This window comes from Nyctibius grandis, chromosome 2 (genome assembly GCF_013368605.1).
Source record: "Nyctibius grandis isolate bNycGra1 chromosome 2, bNycGra1.pri, whole genome shotgun sequence".
Taxonomy (NCBI): Eukaryota; Metazoa; Chordata; class Aves; order Nyctibiiformes; family Nyctibiidae; genus Nyctibius; species Nyctibius grandis.
The window spans coordinates 109,022,117-109,037,729 of record NC_090659.1 but is presented as its reverse complement, the minus strand read 5'-3'; the positions used below and the strand labels follow the sequence as shown (position 1 = coordinate 109,037,729).

The following is a 15,613-nucleotide window of genomic DNA, read 5'->3' as shown; positions in this document are numbered from 1 at the left end:
TAAATCAATCATAGATACTTAAGCTTCTTCTATTTGTCATTGTAGCAAGCAGAGATAATGAAATGCATAATTCCTCAAGCTCTTTCACATTTCTGTACAACATACTTCAGACACCCTTAAAAATAGCAGTGCTTTTGCAATTTGTTAACATGCTTTAAGCAGACGTTTAAATAGTCTCTTGCTGACAGAGTCAAAGCTTCAGGTACTGAACAAAATACCTTATAAGGAATATGTGTATCACTTCTCTTCAGCAATACCCCTAAATATTTGGCTTTTTAACCATGAGTACATTAGGTATTTTTAACCCATTACAGTTACATTTTTTGAATAATTTGTAGCTTTATACAAATATGTATTAATGCTATTTAACATTACCTTCCATTCTAAAGGAAGCATATATCTTAAGAGTTTTCTTGAAGATAAATGCTAAGTAGAAAGCTGGCTAGATGCTTTCTGTCCATATGTCCTCGTGTGACTGCACCTATATTTGTGACCCCAGCCACACGTTACTTGAGTCTGTCGGAGTCACTCTATGAATGCTGTTGCATCTTTCACTGATGCCTATGTTCAAGCTCTTGGACTATATCCAGTTTCCTTTTTAATGAAACTAAAATATGTATAACTTGTTCTGATGGAGGATAAGACTTTCCTACTAGAAGTTAAAAATACTAGTTTCAGGGGTTTTGTGGATTGCAAATTGTGTAAAGTAGGTTGAGGTCAGCCATCTTAACACAAAACAGATGCTGCTATGTGAACTACAGTAGAGCGTATGATCTGTGTGCAGGCATCGTTTTTCCTTGCAGTTTCTTCAGACAGAGCTAAAATGGTAGTATCCGTTCCACAATGAAAGTCACCTCAGAAATCAAAGATCAACCAGAGTTCGGAAGCACAAAAAGATAAAATATTTTATTTTGCTTTTGTTTATTTCTTGTATGTAAATAATGGTTTTAAAGACTTGTAAGTTGCATACTGGCTGCTAAAGTAAAAATGATGTCTCTTCTTCAAGTGTACAACACTTGCAAGGGAAAGAAGAAAACAATTTTTCTGATGTTGAAGAGCTATATCTGCAGACAACATTTGATGAAATGGATATTTTCACTAACTTTGCAGTAAATGTTGCAGATAAAAATGTGACTGGTTCAAGACTTGCCATCAACCAAAATCTTAGGGAAACACTGGAGTACTGTCTTTTAGCAATGTCAGAAAAGCTTGTAAGCAGCTATGCTCCTAAGGTAAGTTAGAAATTACTGTTACATCCTTATATTTGTGCTCCCAAACAATATATTATCAAGGAAAAGTATATAGATTTTCATTTTTTTTGCTGCTAAAAATGAACCACAAGTATTTTAAAAACTATATCCAATAATATGAAATAGGGAAGTCTATATTTCTTTAAATCGTTGGCAAAATATCCATAGTTTTCACAAGTATGTGGCAATATGTAGAAGCTGCATAGAAGTGGAAGTGTGTGCAAAGTTGTCACATAAACCACTGTTACTCTGCTTTTTGTGAGGGTGGTTTCAACTTAGGTGCCCCTGTAATGCTTTAAGCTCTTGCCAGTTTTCAGCCATGATAGCCTGAGACATAGAGGTCTCAAATAGTTAGGTTTTGCAAAAAGAGTAATTGTAAAGAAAGCTGCAGATACGGGCTACATTAACAAGAGCACAGCCAGTGCTCAAGGGAACTGGTTATCCCCTCTATATCTTTAGATGGTATCTGCAATACTGGATCCAGTTTTGGGCCTCTCAGTACAAGACAGACATTTAGTGTGTTCAGCGGAGGCCACTGAGATGGTGGGGGCTCCAGCACTTGACCTGTGAGGAGATACATAGGAAACTGGGCTTGTTCAGCCTGGAGCAGAGATGGCTTTGGGGGACCTAACAGGCTTTGGGAAAGCCTGCCAGTGCCTATAAGATTGTCTAGAAGACAGAGCCGTGCTCTTCACAGTAGTGTATTGAAGGAAGATGAGAGACAGCAGGCAGAGTCAAGAGAAGTTCACACAGGATACAAGAAGAATTTTATCTGCATGAGGACAGTCAGGCAGTGGTACAGGTTGCCCTGCCTGAGAGGTTGTGTAGTCTTCATCCTTGGAAGTTTTCAAACCCTGACTGGATCAAGCCTTGAGTAACCTGTTCTGACCTCAGAGCTGGCCCTGCTGTGAGCAGGAGGTTGGACCAGAGTCCTTCTGAGGTCCCTTCCAGGCTGAACTATCCTGTGATCCTATTTGTATCTATCTTCCACTTGTTGAAATACCACAGAATCTCTCCTTTGGAGAAAAATCTTGACTTGTAGAGGGAGAGCCACCATATAATGGTAAAAAGTTTGTGAAAACAAAAGCAGCGGGCTTTTTAAACTTCCAGTTCCTTTAACAGGCTAGCTTTGGTTTTAATATAGTGGTGTGCCTTCCTTGCAATTCATTGCTAAAGTCCTGTAATATTTGGTGAGCCAGAAGAGGTAGTACCAAAGTTTGAAACAAGGTACTGGCAATTAGGAGCTATAAAACTTATGCCTGGTTTTGCATCGGTAACAGTGGTGTGTATGCATAAGTTTTCCCATCTCCCTTCCTGAGAAAGTAAGACAAATAATTATTTGTCTGCTTTTTCTCCTCCTTTGATCCAAATAATTTTAGACAGGTAAAAAGGGATCTCTAAAATGCTCCTGCAGTAAGCTTGCATGCATTTACAACCATCTGTGCCATTTGTTTGTTGACACAGTAGTTGCTAAGAAGCAACTTACGAATTTACTAAAAAGAAGAGACAGCAGTAGGACTGTGATACAGTTCCTGACTAGCTCATATGGTCTCTTGTCCTGGCAGGAGGTAAAATAGATAAACAGAGCACGTGGGAAGAGCTGGAAGTATTGCTATGATGGAATCTAAAGGAGAGGGAGAATTTAAAGTCTTGTGAAGGAAGGAAGCTTGAGGGCCATGGGACATACAGAGAATATTATAACATGGAGAGCCAAAAAGACTTGTTGGGGAGCTGAGGCAACTGCAAGGCAAAACACTAGGATGCTGATCTTCGTTAATTTTGGTGACATCTGTATATAAAAGTGTTTAAAAAAGACTCTACAGAATTCTGTATTTTGGTGAAAAAGTTTAATGATAAACCACTGATATTTATACTGTGTATTTGGTTTAGTCTAAGCTTGTTGCTGCAGAACACCTTGTCCGATGTGTCAGTCTCTTGACTGGTGTTCTTGGTTGCTATTGCTACACTGGTATATTTACAGAAGAGGATGCCTGTAAATCAGAGTTGTTCCAGAATGCTAAGGTAAGCAGCAATGTGTTTGGGAGCTATTAAAAGTGAAATAAACCATTAAATATAAGATGATTTTAAAAATTCTATTCATATTGACACATTTTCAGAGCATGAATATTTTCACTGATTTCTGCTTAAAAAAAAAAAAAGGCAGTTGAGAGAGGTTTAAACATGTTACTGCAGCTGAAAGAGAGGAGTTACTGAAATTCTGTTAGTACATCAGTGTGTCAGTTTTGCAGTGGAGAGTATTCTAAATATTGATACATTTCTGAGTCACCCCTTTTAAAAAAATAAATTATCATGGACATGTGGACAAAGGACTACTTAGAGGATAACAAGTCCTTTCATTTATAGGTCTTCTATGAGGGAATTTGTTAAGATCATTTGATGATTTAAACCAGTGTGAAGACAGCTGCTATTATTACTACTACTACTACTACTACTTCTATCTGAGGTGGTTTCTTGCTTAAATATGGAAACCCAGAACTTACACGTTATGGAGACATGCTGTATTTTTCTTTTGTGATGAAAATATCAATGTTTCAGGCAGGTCTAAGCCATCTTCTTGTCACTTCTGGAGCAGAATGAGTGAAACAAAACTCAAAGAAAAAAAAAAGTCCAAACTCATTGATGCATGCTATAAATATCAAAGCTGTATGAATGAGAATCATGTAATTTTGTCTGTGTGTGTGTGCCAATGTATAAAGGAATTTAACTGAGGTATTTTGTCTGTGTTGTATTTTTACTAGTCTCTCATTCATTATGCTGGAGAAAGCATTTCTCAGTCTAAAAACAAGCTAAATGAAGATGCCCAGATCAACTCACTGAGGACTTTGGTAATGCAGTGTACAAAATGTTTATGCAATTGTGCCAAGGTAAAGTTTATAAAGGAATTTGCATTTCTTTCTTCATTAATAAGATCACAATATCATACATATGGTACCTGAAAAAAATGAATTAATCTATCTGGACATCTTACTTTCTTACAGAACAGTGCTAACAAGATGCTGTCTAATATATTCCTGCATTTGTTAACATCAAAATTCATGAATGATCTCGTAGATATTTGCAAAAATCTGGTAAGTACATTCTATCTGTTTCGAAATTCAGCGCTCTTCTATGAGAGGATTATTTTTACAGTAGAATGATTTGGAGGCAAACCAAATAAGTTACTTATTACTGAAAAAAATAAATCAAAATACTTAGCGTTTTATAGAGAATTCCTAACTCAAAACATTTCTATTTAGCATCTGAACACAGGCGTAGGGGAAAAATGAGAGCAGATGAATAACACTTGATGAAGGTTAGCACACCAGCTCACATTTCCAAAAATAACATAATTTTTTTTTAATTTTTTAATACTATATTAGAGTAAACGTATATGCAGATTTTATGCCACAGAAAGAATTTCCTTAACACATTACATTCTATAACTTTAATGCACTTCTAAAGTTTTAAAAGCTTATTTTTATTTTGTAGTTTGATGGACTTATGTGCCTTAGAACATTTCAAAGGTGTTTGTTATATGGGTACTAAATCTTCTAACTGTAAATGACTCACTGAGAAAAGTAATAGGGTGGCACATCACTGTGTTTAGCACAACTCTTAAAACTTCTCTTTTTGGCACATTGTCCTGTAGTCAGGTCTAGGTAGGCAAAATCCTTTGTGTTTTCAGGTGAGGAGAAGCTGAGAGTCTTCCCTTCTGTTAACTTGTCATCTGATAGGGAAAGTGGTAATTAGAGTGCCCTCAAAAAGGTCATATGCCTTCCTTTAATTTCTCTGTAGTTATGAGGTATAACAAGACGTTTGAGAGTCATGTAGAGAGAATTGTTTTTGAAATACTAACAATGTCCTTGGCACCATCTAAAACACAGAGACTAGTGTCTGTCTTAGGAAGCTTGTATCCTAAAGACAATAGTTCAAATCAAACAATTCACGTATGTAGAAGATAGGTTTGTCACAAAGGATGAAAGTCATCAATTCAGTGTAGCCCTTACTGTCTTCACCTGTTCTAGTTCACTGGGAAACTGTAGTGTCTTTCCTTGTGTTATGCCTGTGGTGTTTCTCCTGTCCTTAAAAGCCAACTTTAAAAGGATGTGGTGTTTTTGTCAGATGACGTTTACTGGAAAACAAAGTGAACTGGGAGAAGTGGGTCTAATGGGGAATGATCCTGAGGAGAGTATAGTGGAAGTAGATAACCAGGTATCTGATGATCTGTTTGATGATCATTCAGTGACTGACATCAGTGATACGAACGAATCTGGTGAGATGCAAAATATAACAGGTAAGTCTTCTCTGTGTCCAAAACTATTTGCAAGAGCTTGTTTTTACAGTTTGTTCTTTGCTTGAAAGACAGTGAGATACAAAAATATGCTGCTTTATTAATGGTTGAAGCAGGTAATGGTTGAACTGGGTACTTTCTAAACTAATAATTCTTTTGTACCTCATTAGTGTTTTAAAGATGTTAATGAAGAGTTCTAGCTCATTTGGAAAGAAGTTTGTTTTTTATTTTATAAATAGTAAAATGCAAGCAGAGAAGCTAGCTAATTTGTTCAAAGTCAGGCAAAAGTTTTGGCAAAGAAGAGACTAGAAAGCATTGCCTGTAGGATACCTGTCTCTGTCATTAGACGGTGCTTCATTTTCTTAAAACAAGTCCTATTTAACTTTTCTCTTTTTCCTGATCAGTAGTTTTTGAGCAGGGTCAGCTTTCTTATATCTCTCGACCTGCAGAGGGAGAGGAGCATGAATCTGTTTATTCCTGTTAGGAGCTATAAGTACTGATATTCTCTTTTGGTTTAAATTGTTTCTTAAAATGGTGTGTATCTTAGTTTTTAATCAGGACTGTGTCTTCTGTTTATTATTGAATGAGAAGGAAATCAGGGTGTTACATTAATACCACAAACAGCAGCTGGTCTATTTTCCATGTCATGTTGAATATGTGTCTTTAGAAGTATCTTCTCCAACCACCTGATAAATAATTCTAATAAATAAAGTTTGCAGTTGCAGAAAGTTACAAGAGTTTTAAATGTGACAGGAAAACGGCATTTGTAACTATTTTTTTTAGGTTATAATTGAGATTTCAATGAGGATATTAACATAGTAGTTATTGTCTTAATTTAAATTTGGGGAAAGCTTTGAATCCATAGTTTAAAATATATCCTAAGTTATAGTTAACAACACAGAAGAACACAGCTGCAGATGGTTCTGCAGAGGTCATTGTAACCTGGATGGAGAAATCAGCCATCAGTATGGGCACATAAAATTAAAAGCCTCTGTTTTAGAGAGGGCCTTTGTAAAAGTGGGAACCACGCTCAAGCAGCTGTTACTGATGCAGTAACTGCTCAGTGACAAATAACTTAAAGGTTGCTAGTACTCTATCTATTTTGGGGACTTAAATTAGTTTTGTAAAGACCTAAAATGTTACCAATTTTTTTATTGTCCTTGGAGAAGCATTTCTTACATGAAAATCTTATTTTCAGGTGCTTTGAGCCCATTAGCTGAAGAACAGTTGACAAAGCAGGATTTACTTCTCCTTGAAATTCTGAGGTTCTTATGTATTTGTGTAACTACAGTCCAAATTCAGACATTGAGCTTCCGAGCCTCTGATATACGGAGGAAGCTGTTAATGCTTACTGATGGCAGTGTCTTTGATAGTGCTAAGCCATTGCATCTGCACATGGTGAGTGTTAGCTTTTTTTACAGCAGACCCACCTCTGTATTTGTACTGTTTTTAAGTTTGTATATTCTTGTCAGTTGTGTATTCTTGTCTTTCTCTTGTCGTTGGTCCCCTGAGAAGACATTAAAATGGCTACCTTTAGTGTTTTGAAGTGTGCTGAGGTCAGGGAAAGAGCAGGTAGAATTTGTAAGCCGGAAAATAAAGATTTGATAAGTATAAACATCTTGCCTTTATCATTAATTATTTGTAAAATAGCTAGAAATGGCCTCTGTAGTAGAATAGGATCTGTATTTTAGTTTACAAAGGAAATATTTTTGACTGCTAAACCTAAAAATGCCATGAGCCATATTACTGTGTGATAGTCTTTGCATGAAAAGATGGTCAGTCTAACATGTGAGAGCTGACAATAGGTATCCTTGCTGCGTGATTTCATGTAAGAGTTACTGAAAATGTTTTATAGTTTTTCTTTTTGTCTACTTATTTTCTTAATTATTATTTTCCATTTTGATTTTTTTTTTTTTTTATTTCCCAGTTCTTGGTCCTTTTGAAGGAGCTCCCTGTTGACGAACACCTCTTGCCTGAAGATGATGTTCTTACACTTCTTAGGCCTCTTTCGTAAGAAACTATTCAGCATGTGTTAGAGCTATTTTAGTTTAACAGCTAGAGGATTTGCAGCTGTTCAGTGTTTCAAGATATTTTTTCTTTCTTTCTTTCTTTCTTTCTTTCTTTCACAGTGCTGTGTGTTCTTTGTACCGCCGCGATCAAGAAGTTTGTAAAGTAATTCTAAATAATTTGCTTCCTATAGCAGTAGGGTTGGCCCAGTCCAACACACATGCTGAAGAGACAGGGGATGCCCGAGGACAATTTTTGACAGTTGTTGGAGCCTTTTGGTATGTTTTATCTATTTAATGCAGAAGTCTGTTGGGCATAAAATTATTAACTTTGCTGTCAGTGTGAAGACTGTAGTGCTGTTGTGTGTCTTGCTGTTGGTATCCTATGATATTTTTATCCAGCGTTTAACTTCACAGATTTTCCATGTCATTTTATATTTGTAGCAAAGAATCAGGTTGTCCTTAAAATAATATTAGAACAATAAATGCTACACTGTTGTATATTAACAAAGACTGATTGTACTCGGAATTGCATCAGTAATTATACAAGTGATAACTTCAGCAACCAAAAATGAATGTTATTTACAATTGTAGATTATTGATAAAAACGTCAAATCCTCCCAAACATGCCTGTTGAGCACAAAAGAATGAACTGTGAGCACCAGAAGCTGACTTGTTAGACTTTTTTCTCAGAATTATTGACAACTTTTTTGTTTGTTCAAATCTTCCTTATTCTAGGCATTTAGCTCAAGGAGGGAAGTGCACAGCACCAGTAAGAGTGGCCCTTTTAAACTGCATGAAAGCCCTACTTGAGGTAATCCCTGATTTTTCTGACATTCATTAGCATGTTGAATATATACTTAAGCTGTACTTAAAAACAGTATCTAAAGATCTGGCAACTCTGACCTAGGGGTCAGTACTGGGTCCAGTCTTATTCAACTTATTCATCAATGACCTGCGTGAAGGGACAGAGTGTACACTCAGCAAGTTCGCTGATGACACAAAACTGGGAGGAGTGGCTGATACATCAGAAGGCTGTGCTGCCATTCAGCAAGACCTGGACAGGCTAGAGAGTTGGGCAGAGAGGAACCTAATGAAGTTCAACAAAGGCAAGTGTAGGGTCCTGCATCTAGGGAGGAATAACCCCATGCACCAGTACAGGTTGGGGGTTGACCTGCTGGAAAGCAGCTCTGTGGAAAAAGATCTGGGAGTCCTGGTGGACAAGAAGTTCACCAAGAGCCAACAATGTGCCCTTGTGGCCAGGAAGGCCAATGGTATCCTAGGGTGCATTAGGAAGAGTGTGGCCAGCAGGTCGAGGGAGGTTATCCTTCCCCTTGCCACATCTGGAGTACTGTGTCCAGTTCTGGGCTCCCCAGTTCAAGAAAGACAAGGAACTACTGGAGAGAGTCCATCGGAGGGCTACAAGATGATCAGAGGACTGAAGCATCTCTCTTATGAGGAAAGGCTGAGAGAGCTGGGTCTGTTCAGCTTGGAGAAAAGAAGACTGAGAGAGGATCTTATCAACACTTACAAATACCTTAGGGGTGGGTGCCAAGAGGAGGGGGCCAGACTTTTCTCAGTGGTGCCCAGCGACAGGACAAGGGTCAACGGGCACAAACTAAAACACGGGAAATTCCATCTGAATATGATGAAAAACTTGTTTACTTTGAGGGTGACAGAGCACTGGAACAGGCTTGGAACCCCAACCATTCTGTGATCTTTTGCATACATCAGTGTATATTCAATTATGTCTTCTGTATATTTTAGACCACAATATTAATTTTCTTCAGGTTGATCCTCATTGCAAGTGGGCAATCCTTAATGTGATAAATGAAGATCTACCTGCGAGTGATGCTTTCCCACATTTTCTCGCAGATAGTCACCATCAAGTTCGCATTCTTGCTGCAAAGTCGATTACCAGGTGATAATGTAGATCTTTTTTCTGTTTATAAGAATAATGCTTAATTTCACTTAGCTGGGTGTTACTTCTGCTTCTGTATAGCTGCCCTTTTCAGTACGTCTGGGGCTTTAATCTTGATGGAATATAAAAGCCTACCAAGTTACTTTGGTTAAGGTGTTCAAACTTTGTCTACATTTCAATTATTCTGTGATGTGAGAGAGACATATAGAAAGAGAGATAAAAAATTTATAAAACTATATATGATAGCAAATTTTGCACTAAATTTGTTACGCAAAACTTGAATAGGAAATAGCTGTTTATCCTCTAGAAATAGATTAGGTACATTGTGTAGCATAAAAACTTTTTCAAGTATCTTGTGTTTTGAATACTGTATATAGTTCTTTCTCTGTGCATCAAAAAGGATGTAATTGAACTGGAATAGTAGAAGAGGGATGTTCATAAATATGAAACACTTTGTGCACAGCTATTGGTTGCATAAACTGGAGCCCTTCAGCACAAAAAGAGTTGAATTGCAGGAGGTATAACTCTACAAAATCTGGAGCAGAACAAAGTGAAGATTGACAGTCTTTTACAGTTGAAGACTAGGGGACATCAAATGAAGCTAACAGGTTCAAGATTCTAAGAAAATATAGTTTACTTCTTCGTAGAACATTAAGTTATCCTGAGTGTTAATCCTACTACCTTCAACTATCTGGATGTTTACAGGAGTTCAAAAAGCAACAAATTCACGAAAGAGGAAATCATTGAAGAATACTAAATATGGTCACCACTTCTAACTCGTGATCTGCCTAGGTCACCTGTGGTCAAATGTTACATTCAAGGAATTACTATGCATACAAGGCAAGCATATGGTGGTCTGTCTTAGGTATCTGCAAATAGTTAGAAATGGCTAGAGTAATATTTGGTCCAATCCACTGTGGTGTTCCCATTTTTGTTACAGAGAGCAAAGTGGGTTGGGCCTTTACCTACAAAAAATAAATCCTGTGAGAAACTCTTTTTACATATACATCTGTTCAATAAATATATTCCCAAAGTACTTAATGACATGAAATGTTCCATTATGATGGACAACTGAAGTTTGGCTTCCTGCACTGGCAAAGATTAGGAAACTTTGTTTTCAGGCTATTCTCTGCCATTTCACCCCAACATACTCTTAGTGTTGATAATGTTTGAGGGAGAGGAAGGAAAGACTGCTGTACAAGAAATTTAAGAAGAAAATAATGATATCCAGAAAATCAGAATCTTATTATTTGACAAGCACAATATGCAGTAATTCTGTAGACTAAATGTTATACTAATAATTATTGTTCTTTTTTTGAAGTTTGTTTCAAGATGTGAAACAGAGAGATTCGTCTCGAATGTCAAAACCTCTTCCCTTGAAGCTCCAGCAAAAGGCTTTTGAGAATGCCTATCTCAGAGTTCAGGAAGGAATGAGAAATCTGGTACCAACATCTAGTCATTAGTTTTGCCTAGTTTTCATCTTATGAATAACATTACTTTTAAAGTGATTGTGTTTAGTTTTCCAAGAATATTAATACTTCTGGACTTCTGATAATCTGAGGTTGTGAAACAAGGTGGTAGTCAGGAAATTCCTTACGCATCCAGTCAGTCACTGTTTTGTCCACATTAGAGGTTTGTAAACTTTTTCACTGTATGTTCCAGACTGCTCTTCTGTATCATGTGATTTGTTGTGAGTTTCAGTACTGTAACACTTAAGAATCAAAGAAAAATGGAGCCACAATATTCTAGACAAGGTATAAATAGCGAGAGGCAACATAAATCCAAATTATATAGGTATAAAAACAGATTTGTAAATTTCAGTAAGATCATGTTTCCGGTGGTATTAGAGCAGTGGTTTTCACAAACCCAAACTTTTCTTAAAAAATGAAACTATTCAGAAGAAAGTTCAAGTGAAGGAAAAGTTTTACTTCAGTGCAGTGACTGGAAATGCAAAGGTGTATATTACTGTGGAATTTCTTTAACAATTAATTTTTCTATTAGTGTCTTTCACTTTTCCTCTTTCCTTGCTACCACCTAGGTCATCTACGTCATCTACATCATCTACATTTTCCATTTTTTTTCTGTCACACTACCATCTATCTGCAAGTCATCTCTGCCATATTTTCTCTCTGTTCCCTTTGCTTGCTGTCTTGTAGCTTCTGCATGCTGCTGAGGCCTCATCTCTCTGTCGTCTGATTTCATCTCTCTGTACTGTTGCCTACAGCTCTTTGTCATCTCGTCTCATTTCTCTGTTGCATTGACTCCCTGTTCTGTCACCTCAGCTTGCTGTTGTCTATTAGCTTCCGCCCTTTCAGTGCAGTTCTTGTTACTTTTATTCAATATTCATCACTTGTCAACACCATGCCTTAATAGGGGAAGAACTGTATTTGAGTTACAAGGCAGTTCTTTCCTGTATGCATCAGGGAGGGGCAAAAAGGAGACTTGTCAATGCCTCCATCATTTCTCTGTTAAGTGCGTTGCCTTTTTTTAAACTACTGATACTACAACATGAATGGAGTGTATGAGGTATCAGCATGTGTGCTGGCATGGTGGAGACAGTAACTTCTGGTTGAGGAGTGGAGCAGACAGCTGCGGGAAGTAGTTTCTAAGCAACCAAACCAAGATTTTCAGCAATAGTTGTGTCGATACCCTTAATTTTAAATTATTTATGCTCATTTGTTAATTAGGAGATTACTTTAACAGAGTATTTGTACAAGTTCTTCATTATTTCTTATTGAAGGTCAGGGGTGATGCAAGTCCTGAAGATCTTTTGGACAAACGGTGTAATGGAGAAGCGGTTTTGCTGATGCTTATAACCATGGTTCTGTGCTGCAGTCCAGTCTGTGAAAAGCAAGCTTTGTTTGCTATTTGCCAGTCTGTGAAAGAGAATGGATTAGAACCTCACCTTGTGAAAAAGGCAAGTATAAAATTGCATTTTATAGGTAGGTTATAAATTAAGGCTAGGTTAAAATTGGAATGGTACAAAACGCTTTTGTCAATATTGAAAGTTGTTAAATTTTGGAAAAGCGTGACTAATGTGAGATTTAAATATCTGAATGAATTTGTAATTATATTTAATGACCTACATAGAAATAATGACATCATAAAAGGCAATTTTAATGGTAAATCTTGTATGTTAAAAGCACAGATCTGAAATACAAATAGATTTTTATACATTGAAGATTGCAGGTCTCATTTAAAAAAATCTTTCTACCCAGTGGAAGTGAGTTTTCCAATGTGGAAAATATCTAAAATAAATGCAAAGTATTGGAAGATGGTACATGTCTTGTGGACTTTTATTTTGAAGTTCACAAGGGCGTACTGAAATAATTGCTGTTTATGCTGCAACCTTTCATGCCAGTCATTTTTTTAGTGCGCACATTCTCCTTTTTATCCTTTCTTTCTATTCATTGCCTCTTGTTTTTACATACAGTCTCTACCCTGCAAAATGTGTACTGGCTGTCCTTTCTTTGCATACCACTACATACGGGGTTGTGGTAGTTCCTTGATTGCACTCTTTCGAGATATGGCAATACAAATAATTAAAAAATTGCTTATGCTAAATAGGAGCTGAGTTATACAAATATTCGTTAAAAGGCTGGGGGAAGGGGACATGGAGGTGTAGTACTGTCAGTTTGCCATAGTATCATGTGCTCTGCATGCTATTTCTGCAATCTTATTTCATGCACAGGTTTTGAAAAAAGTATCTGACATTTTTGGCTATAAAAGTATAGAAGACTTCATGACATCACATTTAGACTATTTGGTGATGGAGTGGCTGAAAATAAATGACAGTGGATATAGCCTGTCTGCTTTTCCTTATGTTCTTCTGAACTATACTAGCCTTGAGGAATTCTACAGGTAAGTTTGCTATATGAAAGCAGTTTATTTAGATTTATTTACAATTATGACACAGGGTTTCAAATTTCTAAATGTAGCAATGCATCAGGATTTTGTTGTAAGATAACAAATTGAGAATTTTTAAAATGTATTCCAAGTATCTTGTATATTATATTTATGCTTGTAAGATTGTTTTGTATAGCAGTAGCTAAACAATAGTTACAAGTTTAGTTATACAGTAGAGGAATGGTATTTGCTATATTATGTTTGAGATTTTTTTAGAAATCCAATTCAAGGAAATTCTGGAAATGTATTTGCTACGTGTAGGTCTTGTTATAAAGTTTTGGTTCCACACCTGGTGGTTAGAAGTCAATTTGAAGATGTGAAATCGCTTGCCAACAAGATTGAAAAAGACTGGAGGCAGGTTTTAGCAGACTGTTTTCCAAAGATACTTGTGAATATCCTCCCATATTTTGCCTATCAAAGCCATGGAAAGAGTGAAGTTGCAGAACAAAGAGATACGGCTTCTAAAGTCTACGACTTGCTTAAGGATGAAAACTGCTTAGGAAAACAGGTATCTGTTTTAAATGTGTAAATTGAGTTCTATGGCATTTAACGGACTTTTATGTATTCAGTAAAAATGTAAATAGTTCAAGTTTATAGATACAAAGTTATTATTTTAATAAAGCCAAACTAACCAAATTTTTATCCCCAGGTTTTCAAGTAGTGACTCAATAGAAACTTTCAGGCAGACAGTTGACTTGAAGTGTAATTTTTTTCAGAATGTAATAAAAATTTTTTTGCCATTCATTATACAACCCTGAGTTCTCCTGTCCTATATCTGATTAAGTAAGTCTTGTTTTCCTATTAAAATATTTTGTTAATGCTTTATGAGGAGATGTCTTCCCTAGAGACAGACTCTATATTCAGAACTAGTCGTAAAATGAATAATAATTTTTTTTTCCAGATACTGTAGGAAAGTAAATTGTTCTAGCTGTGACTGACATAGATAAGACTTAACAAGGCTTAATTTCTGAGTTAATTGTATGTCATGGATAATTGAACAAATAGAGAATCCAGATAGGAAAAAAATAGGTTTTCTCAGAAGGAAATGTTAAATTATTTCAGCTAAAATATTTTTTTCTTATTTAAACACTATTTTTCTTCTTCTAGCAAATTGACAATTTATCTCATAATAACTTACCAGAGATTGTGGTTGAACTGTTGATGACCTTACATGAACCACCTGATGGCACGGTAGAAGAAGGAGCTCATTTAAGTAAATATATAAGGTACGTGTTTGTAGATTTTCTAACTGCTGAGTGTGTTTGTATAACGTTGTGCATTAAAATGCGCGCTTCAGGCATAAGAAGAGGTGGCCTTGAAGTTGAGAATGAAAAGATTTTATTGTGATTAGTAATGATATATCATAGACGTGCTTTCTCAGATGGTTATTCCCCAGTGTCAATAAGGAGAACTTCTATAATACTTCGGTTAATGGAAAGAATGAATGGGTGGGCAAGAGAATGCTATTGTATGTTGGTGAGCCAGACCATGGCAATGCCAATTTAGATTAGTTCAAATTTGGATGGGCTGCCCTCTCTGTAAAATTGGTCAGGCTTTAATATCTAAATTAAAGTGATTCTTTTAAAGGTCTTTAAATATTTAGAAGTCACTGAGAAGTGAACTGTTTCTTAACAGTTCTTGCAGTGGCAGCTCTTGCCTTTGGTAAGGAGATTGCTTAAGCAATGCCAAATAAACAAATTCCTAATTAATATAAATATTCTAATGCCATAAATATCTTCAATTTGATGAGCTTTTCAGTCTTTGTTGTTGTCCTAAAAATACCACTATTTGCATAACTATATCTGGAAATAATTTTCCAGATATTTGTGTTTAGATACAAACTATTTGGAAAAACATTAAATCTTCTGAAGTTACTGAAGAAGATATTTTTATTGTAGAAATATAAAGTTGAAAGAAACCAAAGCGTTTTTGTGAAAATCTGCCAAAAGTTAAATGGATTTCAGAATTTTATTTAAGAAACTCGTTTCAGTGAGTTTAGTAACAGACTGTGGTGTCTGCTTGTAACCGAAGTTTTTCTTTCTAAGAAGGGAATGGTAAGAATAAGACTGATGAAACTTGGATTTTGCTGTTTTATTAGTATCATGATGCATTTCTTTTCTTTTTGAGGTCTCAGAAAAGTTGACTACCCTTTTTTTTATAATGGGGAGATTCATGATTACTTTTTTCTCAACCAAATTGTTCCCATAATTACAAAATGCAGAAGCTTTATCCATAACTT

The 15,613-nt window shown here is 36.1% G+C and overlaps 1 protein-coding gene across 1 annotated transcript in view; it reads left to right on the top strand.

Annotated features, from left to right (window-relative positions):
• ATM (ATM serine/threonine kinase) overlaps positions 1-15,613 on the top strand; it is a 79,419-nt gene that overhangs the window by 11,579 nt on the left and 52,227 nt on the right. The window contains 15 exon segments of the mRNA XM_068425093.1: positions 1,007-1,232; positions 3,141-3,272; positions 4,010-4,135; positions 4,250-4,339; positions 5,373-5,544; positions 6,740-6,939; positions 7,469-7,551; positions 7,671-7,826; positions 8,286-8,361; positions 9,338-9,468; positions 10,790-10,910; positions 12,209-12,385; positions 13,160-13,329; positions 13,636-13,882; positions 14,482-14,600. Of these exon segments, the coding sequence (XP_068281194.1) occupies positions 1,007-1,232; positions 3,141-3,272; positions 4,010-4,135; positions 4,250-4,339; positions 5,373-5,544; positions 6,740-6,939; positions 7,469-7,551; positions 7,671-7,826; positions 8,286-8,361; positions 9,338-9,468; positions 10,790-10,910; positions 12,209-12,385; positions 13,160-13,329; positions 13,636-13,882; positions 14,482-14,600 (2,226 nt within the window).